At 47.5% G+C, this 9,148-nt stretch overlaps 1 protein-coding gene across 1 annotated transcript; it reads right to left on the reverse strand.

Annotated features, from left to right (window-relative positions):
- Positions 1-229: 229 nt before the first annotated feature.
- On the reverse strand, positions 230-9,122 carry LOC142905236 (FYVE, RhoGEF and PH domain-containing protein 4-like). The gene is made up of 16 exons (XM_076051817.1): positions 8,045-9,122; positions 5,499-5,615; positions 4,838-5,387; positions 4,369-4,723; positions 4,120-4,265; positions 3,851-4,007; positions 3,128-3,266; positions 2,877-2,935; positions 2,634-2,777; positions 2,357-2,529; positions 2,160-2,190; positions 1,991-2,074; positions 1,755-1,880; positions 1,511-1,654; positions 1,175-1,309; positions 230-780 (listed from the first exon to the last, which is right to left on the reverse strand). Exons 1-16 carry the CDS (start codon positions 8,175-8,177, stop codon positions 511-513), a joined length of 2,763 nt encoding a protein of 920 aa, XP_075907932.1. The 5' UTR covers positions 8,178-9,122; the 3' UTR covers positions 230-510.
- Positions 9,123-9,148: the final 26 nt, after the last annotated feature.

The following is a 9,148-nucleotide window of genomic DNA, read 5'->3' on the forward strand; positions in this document are numbered from 1 at the left end:
TCATTTCTTTTTTTATGTTTAATTTGGAAGCCACAGTGAAGTCCCAACAAGGGCAGCTGGCAGCAGAGTGTTAGCCAAGTGATGGAGGTCATAAGAGCAACCTGGACCGCTCATAAAAACACCCCTGGACCTTCTGCTGACGTCTCACAAGTCTGCGTGTGTAGTGTAAGTGCCCCTGCATCATAACGTAGTTAAAAGGAACAGTCATACTTATTAAAAAAAACACACACACACACTTACACTTTATTTATGTTACTATAAACCATTTCAAAAATAAAGTGTATCATGCAACAAAATACAACTCTGAGTTTCATTGTGACATCTTAAATAGTATTTAAAATTCCTGAATCCAAGCTCAGTTTGAATTAATTTATTTTAAAACTTAAATTTAAAAGCCATCATCATCATCATCATCATCATCATGGATAGGTTTTTATCTTCTCCATGTTTATTCACACATTAGCACTTTACACATGGTGATATGCTCGGGCACGCCTCGCCATGTCCCCACTAGCATTCTTCACCACATAGCACTTGTCCATTTTTCACATCACCGTGGGTGGAGGCATCGCAATTTCCGAGATTGTCTGCTGGCACTCTGCCGGTCGCAGCCGCTTTGAGAACTGCCATCCAGCTGTGTTTGAGATCTGAGCTCTCGCAGGAGAAAGTGTGAGCAGTTCTCGACTGTGTTAAACAGAAGCAGGGACGTTGGTGGAGCTCCAGGGGGCGCTCTTCGACAACGCAGCCCAGCAAGGGTATACGGGAGAAGGGCTTCACATCCTAGGGGAGAAGATATGAGCAAACGATCGAGTCTGTTGCTGCACAGAGGTCGCCCCTGCCATATTAGTGGGTACTGAGAAAAAAATGCCTCCCCCACACATTAAGGCCTCGAAGCCAAGTACATCGGTCATTTGCGTGTTCAACAGATGTGTTACAAAACGCGTTTCCCCATTCTGGCTTGTGAGCACATGGTTACACATCACAGTGCAATTCCATTTTTGTCATCGCCCCAGAACATCACGTGTGTGTCCTCTGAGAGAAGACACATTGGAAAAACACAAAGTAACGATAACAGAATGCTTGATGGGCTTACTGGGGGGAAAGACACTTTTTCAACAACTAATGCATAACTAATAACTATATCATATATAATAACTAATCATATTCCATGTACCTGAGGAGTGCAGTACAGACAGAGGGCCAGGGGTTCTGCCTGGGTGATGACGCACCACACTCGCTGCTGTATCTTTGGGCCCTCGCCGTAGAGCAAGTAGCCGTCCATCAAGCTGCCAGCGGACTGCGGGGTCGGCTCCGGCTGGGAAGGGAGGATGATGGCGGTGCTGGATTGTGTGCGTCTCAAAGGATAGGACTCCGCCTCCAGTCCCACGTTGGAGTTCTGAAATAGATAAGCACGTCGCAGTGTAAACGTTGGTGAGCGACACAGCCTGCTTCATTGGCCCGTCAACAGGCGCGAGTGAGCCAAAGACAAGTTGAAAGCGAAGAGACTTGCCCCCAGCGTGCGTCTCTTCTTCCCTTCCGACCTCTCCCCTTTCTGGTTGGTCAGAATGAGGTAGCAGGTTTTGCACACTTTGTTCAGCTTGTTTCCGTCGTACTCCAGAGCCACTTTATTGTCCGAGCACTTCCAGCACACCACCTGGAAAACACAAAGAGGGGACGTCGGCACGCGCAGCGCCAAGTCGTCCATCGACAATTTCGGTTGGCAGTCGTCTCGCTGTGGCGTCTTGGCTACTCACGAAGCCGCAGGCCCTGCAGTGGTGTCGTCGCCTGGTGAGGGCGTTGAAAGGCTCCTGGCACTTCATGCAAACCGTCACCTCGTTGTCCCTGATCCAGCGAGGCGCGCGGCGGCCGAGTTCCTCCGTCTAGAAAAGGTTCACGCCTGAGGTTGAGCAACTTTCAAGAAAGTAAACCAAAAAAAAAAAAAAAAAAAAACAGCAAATGAAAATGTAACTTCAAAAAGACCCTCACTTACACGCTCTATTGAGCTGAGCTCCTTTGAAGCCAATTTAAAGGTTTCGTTTTTTTGCTCAAACACGTCGACCGCCTGCTGAATCGCCTGGGAAAACATGCGCACGGTTTAAAGAACAAACGTGAATGAATCCACAAACATTATTTGATCACAAGCTTCAAATTGCACGTACCTTTATCCACTCGTCTCTCTCCTGTTCAGAGCTGGAAAGGAAGGACAGCTGGTTAGTCACTCATCTCTCCACATAAGCTAATTTCATATTTGCACACAATACAAGACATTTTTACGAGCATGCACAATCCTCTTCAGGGATAGAATTATTTGCAACATAAAATAAAATGGAAAAAAAATGGAACAAAAGCGTCACACCTGGCCTGCAGCTCCAGGGTCCGTTCTTTTCCAGAGACCTGGAAGCTGCATGGATGGTCTTCATTGGTGGTTTGCTGCACCTGCATGCCGTCCACTCCAATTCTGCAGCGAACAGTGAAACGCTGTCCAACCAGGCTGAATTTTGGAGTGCAGCACAGCAGGAAGTTGTTGAACTGTGAAGAAAAAATAAAACGGCATTATCCAGAGGAACGCAGACTGCCCTGTTGGAAAGCTGAGGCTGAAGGAGGCCTGATTGCATTAACACAACTGCCCTTACCAGAAAAAGGTGCCTCTCCATTGCCGAGGTGTTCCTGGCAGCCAGCTTGACCAGGCGACCCTCCCTGATGAACTCGTTGGTCGGGTTGACCACCTCCTCGTCCCCAACCATCTCATAGATCTCCAGCAGTCGCTTCAGGCACTCCTATAGCGCAAGAAAAAAATTAATCATGAGGAGCACAATGTTGAGCCGCACGTTCAAAAACATCTCAAGGAAAGACGAGAATCAGCAACGGAGACGTACGGCTTTATGAACGGCACTGTTTGAGTGAATGGCAGCCTTGGATATCGTCTCCAAAGACTCTGCGGGAGGAGATGGAGATTTTTAATTGACGACTCAAAAAAAAAAAAGAATAAATGGCCACTTTTGTGATGAAATTGCTCCGCGTGGCATTGCAGGAAAAGAAAACCTTGAACAAATGTAACTAGGCCGGCTAATCAATTAGGCTGAGTGCGTCAGAGTGAAGAGGTCCACCAGTAGCACGGCACACTGACTGTAAGCAAATTCATAATCCGGGTTTCCCTCTGGCAGCTTCTTGAGGTAGTCTCTGAGCAGCATCTCGTAGCGTGGGAGCCTTTGCACTGGTTCCAACATGTGATGCTGCAGGGTCAGGCTGCCAGAAACCTCCTGACTCTTAATATGCATAAAGACAGAAAGAAACATGGACATAGACATATTCAAAAGTATGGAAAACAAAAGCACTGGAATGCTCTAAGATCACTAGCGCGTGAAAATCAGTCAGGATGTGCCGAACACATTATGGGATGGCTTTGACAGGTGTTGCCTTGAATGTCTAACTGAATGTGATTTTTTGAGAATGAATATCAATTGTGCAATATGCAGGCATCACTAGAGCAGTTGAATCTCTTAAAATGTCAAACAAAAAATGTCACACTTCTATAACAAAGCCTTGTATTATAGTCACATTTAGTTGTGTGTACTAAACCATAAAGGAGTGAACAAAGCATCATGATTTTTGAAATGGCCGACTTTTAGTGTGTTCTCACAGAATTCACACTTGGAATTCTCTCCATCACTTTTAATTAGACAGTGGAAATGGTTTTCAGCGAAACATTCACTGCACTCATAGTGATCGCAGAGCACTCAAGATCATTATTTCGTGAATTTGGTTCAATGCAGAAATGATCAGGAGACCACAAATAAATGAATGGTTGTGTATATGTGCTGTATTATTAGAGCCTAAGTGAGTGTCACACCTGTATGTCCTGGATGATGCTCCTGAAGGTGGCGGAACGCACGGTCCAGGTCCTCACCAGCTCCATGGCCTGGTCGAAGTTCCTGACGTAGTCGGCGTACATCCTCAGGAAGGGCGCGTGCTGCAGCAGGACATTGCCGAGGCCCGGCCTCTCGCTCCTGGATTTGGCGAAAAATAAAAAAGTGTCACGGGTTTGGTCGGCCCGGGATTTAAGACGGACCCGGTCGCGCTTCCTCAGTTTTCCTCGTTGTGCGCGAGACGACCACCCACCAGTGGCTGATGCACTTCTCCAAATCGGGCAGCAAGAACTGGCTGTGGAAGACGTAGATGGAGGAAACGTTGGAGAAGATGTTTTTGACCACCTCGGGGGGAAACGAGCCTCGAGCCGCCTCCTCTGTGAGCTGCGAGCAGAACACCTGCAGCGGGAGTGATTTGGGAAATATTGGTTATGGATATAAAATTGGAAAACTTTGCTCGTCCGATCACGTGCGATCAAGTGCTGCTCTCGGCCGTACCGACCTGATCAAGCAGGTGCAGGCGAGCCACGTAAGCCCTCTCGGTCTGCAGCAGCTCGCTAGCGATGTGATACAATTTCTGCTCTGCGCTGGCGTGTTTCGGTCCCTCTGTTCCTTTTTCATCCCAACTCTCCCCTGTGTCCTCTTGCTCCGCCTCAGTCTCCGCGGGACCTTCGCCACCTTCTGCCTCCGCCTCGTCCCACTGGTGAGAAAACTCGGGGATCCTGTCGTCCTCTGAGCAGCCGTTAGTTCCGTTTACATCTATGACCGTGCGCACGCTGAGGTCTACGCCGGCACGTCCGTCGTTGGGAGACAGTTGTGGTTTCAGAGAGGCCGGTTCAACGTTTTCAGCGGGAGTCCTGCGAACAGCAAAAGCAAACCGATAATGTTAGAAATATCAAGTAGCCAAAATGCATAAACAAAGAAAGAAAGAAAGAAAGAAAGAAAGAAAGAAAGAAAGAAAAAAATTCAACCTGGTTTCCTCCAAGTAGCCGATCAAGTCGGGGACGCTCAGAGACTTTGCCGTCTCCTTGCCTTGCCCATCCATCTTTCCGCCTCTGTGCAGCCCGAGCCGGGTTTTGCAGCTCCTGGCCGGGCTGTAGCTGCCCTGCCTCCCCAGCACAGGACTGGGGGTGCGCAGCCTCGCCGCAAGAGGACTCAGGTGCCGCGGCGACAACTTGGCTGGGCTGTGGCCTCCGTCCCTCGTCGGGCTGCAGCTCTGAAGGCCCCTCTTGCCCGGACTGGGGGATGCGAGGGGTGGGCTGCTGGAGAGGGTGGGGATTCCCCTGGCGTGTCTGACGGGGCTCACTCCGCCCAGGAGGCCGTTCACCTGTCGCCTGGCTGGACTCGGGGAGCCGGCGCTGCTCGGGCCCGGGCTGGCCCGCAAGACGACGATTTCGAAACCTCCGCTAGGACTCCGGCTTTCGATGCGAGCCTGTTGAGCGGGTGCGCTTCCTGCTGTGGGACTGTGGCCCTGCGCTTCGGCCCTGAGAGGACTCTGGAGGTGAGGCGGTTTCGGAGGAACTGCAAAAAACAAATAGGGAAAAAAAAAAAAGAGGCAATGTCAGTTTTAGACATTTTTACGCGATGAGAGTGGAAAAGGCCCCTTTATAAAGACCATTGACTGGAATGTACCTTGCGGTTTGAAGGGAGACCCTCTGGCAGGGCTCCTCTCAGACTCTGATTTCAGCTGAGATTTCGATCCAGCGGCACTGCCAGAGCTGTACGAGCCACACAGCCCATCGTTCACCACTAGGAGAAAGAAAAAGAGGCACGCAACCAAGATTTAAAACAAAGCAAAAAACCAAGAGAACCAACGATAGTTCAGCTGAAACCAACAGCCAAAGTACACACAGCTGTAGTGATGCCAGCTTCTCCCAGAGACATTGTGTTCTCTTATTACTCGAATGCTACGCTAAATTTAACCCAGCAATGTCTTTGACCTCCATACGCAGCAGGGCTACAGACTCTTGTTGCACCGCTTCCCCCGTCTGCATCACGTTCGGCAGTCAGGTACGACTTCACTCGACCCGAGAGTTTGACCTCAGACCTCTGAACCCGTTACTCACCAACACCTCACCTCTGAACTATGGAACCATCGTCTTACCTGTGGTCCGATTTCCTCTTCATGAAGCACTAACTATCCACACTTTGTATAACTAGGCAAGGCTTGTCCGGGTCCCTACTGTGCCTGCAGATCTGATAATGCTTTACTGGTCACATGAAGAAGACTCAAGCCCACTTTCTCAACGGCTTGACACTTCTGCTTTCTCACTTCTCGCTTTTCCTCCGCAACGTCACGTCAGCCTGCCGAAGGCAACGTTCGAGCGTACAAGAACAGGACAAGCGCCTCCATAACACACATCTTGTAGTTAGAGGTCCCATATTATGCTAAACACATTTTAGCAGTGTTTCTTTTGAGTATTTTCCAGAATTGAGGATAGCGAGTACTTTATTTTTCAAGCTAACCCAAGTTTCAGAACATGCAGTTGTGAGAACCAGTTCATGTGATGTCCCAATGGGCACAGAGTCACCTGCTTTGTGTCTCTTCCACCGTTGCGGAAGGCCTAACAAAAGCACCACTTACAAACAGGAAGCTAAACAGCAAGTTTTTTTTCAGGAGGCTGGAAACAAGGGACTAAATACAAAGGTTCCTGGAGATCCACTGACAGTTATTGTTAGATTAAAATCTAGTTATAAAACCGAGCGTATTGTGAAATCTTTAAATAAAGGAAAAGAGACAAAATGATGGATTTTGAAGGCTATTGTGTGGTGTAAGTTCTTTTTTGAAGTGATAGAATAGTAAGGACATTCTGTTTAAGAGTCTCAAAAACCAAGTTATCAAATTGATAAGTAGTCATGCAACATTTGACAGCAACAGTGCTTTCATAGTCCAAGAACTGTTCTATTTCATTTAGTGGAAAAAAAACACAATAACTCTTCACTTGTGCATGCACAATGAACAAGCCCCTCCAGTAATCTTAGCACTTTGACATGACTGATACGCCCTTAAATGCTTTTGATTAGGCACCAAGATGATAAGAATGATGTGACAATGTCAACTGTGCATGACTGATGACTGACAAAACAATCAATCGCTCCATTGTGTCATCAGTTATGTCGTTTGTTAAAAGTCCACCCGCAAAAAAACAAAAGCTATCGTAGTCTTCTTCACAGCTGGCTCTAAAATCTCTTGCTGTGTATGAACGCTCTCATTCTTATTTGCAGAAAGTCCTCCCTTTCACTGACATCCCTCTTGCATGTTCTCAGCAGTCTTTCATTAAGTTCAAAATTGACCACAAATCAAATATGCAATGTCCTAATGAACAGATTAGTGCAATATCAAATCAAATGATTTTCCTTGTCACTCTTGGAGAAACGAGCAGCACTGGGCTGCGTCTGACAGTACCATAGGAGTGAGTGCACTTATTTAATTGAAACAGGCCAATGTGGGCAAACAGAGCACAGCTTTGTGTAGGTCTCTCCCTCTCAAATTGACCAGGGTCTCGGAATAAACAGAGCAAAGTCCAGGCTCAGTCAGGGGAAAGAGATCACTACAGTTATCCAACAATCTAAGCGGCTAACACACTCCGACTGTGCCTTACAAAATCTTTACACACACATACATTCATTGTATGCATTGTATTGTCTGTCAGCCCCCCTCTCATTGGCAAGTGTACAAGGGACACTGAATACTTTTTAATGAAAGCTTATCTGTCGTGATGACGAACGTAAACAAACGGTTGTCTGGCAAAACGCTTGATAAAATTCTCGAACACCGCATATTTTATTGCCAATTTGTTTGAAAACCCACACCTTGATGGTTCATGAAGGTCGCGATAGGGCATAGGAGTGTGTCAGCTTCAGGTCACGTTAGCAAAAAAACAAAACAAAACAAAACCAAAGAAAACAGCCCACCTGCATTCAATCTGCAAGTGTACCCTTGATGCGAAGCCCAATTTAAAGCACCAATAGGATTTGGCGCAGGATTCTTTCCACAGGTTGGTTTGTCTACTCTACACACACACACACACACACACACACACACACACACACACACACACACACACACACAGAACTTAGGGGTCTTACAGTCTAAATAGCACTTGCTGGCTGAAAGCTCGCAACAAACAAAACAAAACAGGCGAACACAAATGAACTCCAGCCTTTGTGTCTCTCACCGCTGTGCGAGGGACGGCAGTCCGCAGTAGAAGCAGCGCCTTTGGTCCTCCGTCTGACAGCCACGCGTCTGAACTCCTCCGTCTCGCGGCCGCAGGTCAGAGTCAAACTGTTCCTCTTCTTCAGGTCAAACATGGTCGCAAAGTCGCTGTCCGTCTTGCCAGCGGACCAAGTTAAATCAATAAAGAGGGGGAGGGGGGGGGGGGACTGACGTGGCTGGCACTCGACCGCCGGTGCAAACTAGGCGACAGCGCTGTAAAGTGTTTAACGAGCCCCTCCTGTGATTTAAAACAGCACACGCAGCGTTCCGAGCCAATTTAAAAGACGTCGACCAATCAGGAGCCAGGCCTGGCACGTCTACCCTCGTTATTGGACAAGAGACCGTGAATGAATATGTCTCTCCCAACAAGTAAATGTACTGTTGGTGCTTTCTTTTGTGTGTGTTTGGCGTCCACACTCTTGTTCAATTGTATCCAGTCATTTACTTGATTAACGTGGCTCTTCCTCAGTTTGACCACAAGAGGGCACCCTAAAGCCACATTTCCTTAAAACATACACACAGTGAGCCTACCCACGTCCTAAAAATTAAATAGGGGGAATGCTGATATGGCAAATATACTCCGATTAAATACATTAAAATGTGTTGTTGCAGAGTATATTGTCTTAATTAAACTTGTGCTTCGGTCGTTCCACTTACAATTGCCCATTTTCTCCCATGAAGTTCAGTCGTATTTTGTCTGTCTTTTGAAATAGGCTTCATAGAATAACGCAGGGCACTCTCACCCATCTCATTTAAGAATAGGAAAACACGACTAAGCGTTTTAGGATTGTGGAGCTGGTGATGTGTGATGGAGCCAAACAGCTGTTTTAATGGCGGGCAAGGGACTGCAACATCTGATTGGTTGTTTGTTAGAGCACCTAGAAGTCCACTTCTATCTTCTGACAACAAAAACAACAGTTGACAACTTCTGTTGTCAGTACCGTGTGAGATACTATTCCGACACGTGTATTTGCCAGGGAAGGTCCATCCCTGACCCATTTGATGCTGCCAGCCGGAGGCATCACCTTCTCATTTAATGTGAGAAATCAACGCACACGTCGGTTGA

Source organism: Nelusetta ayraudi, unplaced genomic scaffold (genome assembly GCF_046127955.1).
Source record: "Nelusetta ayraudi isolate G7.1 ecotype Tasmania unplaced genomic scaffold, CSIRO-AGI_Nayr_v1 ptg000135l, whole genome shotgun sequence".
NCBI classification, from domain to species: domain Eukaryota; kingdom Metazoa; phylum Chordata; class Actinopteri; order Tetraodontiformes; family Monacanthidae; genus Nelusetta; species Nelusetta ayraudi.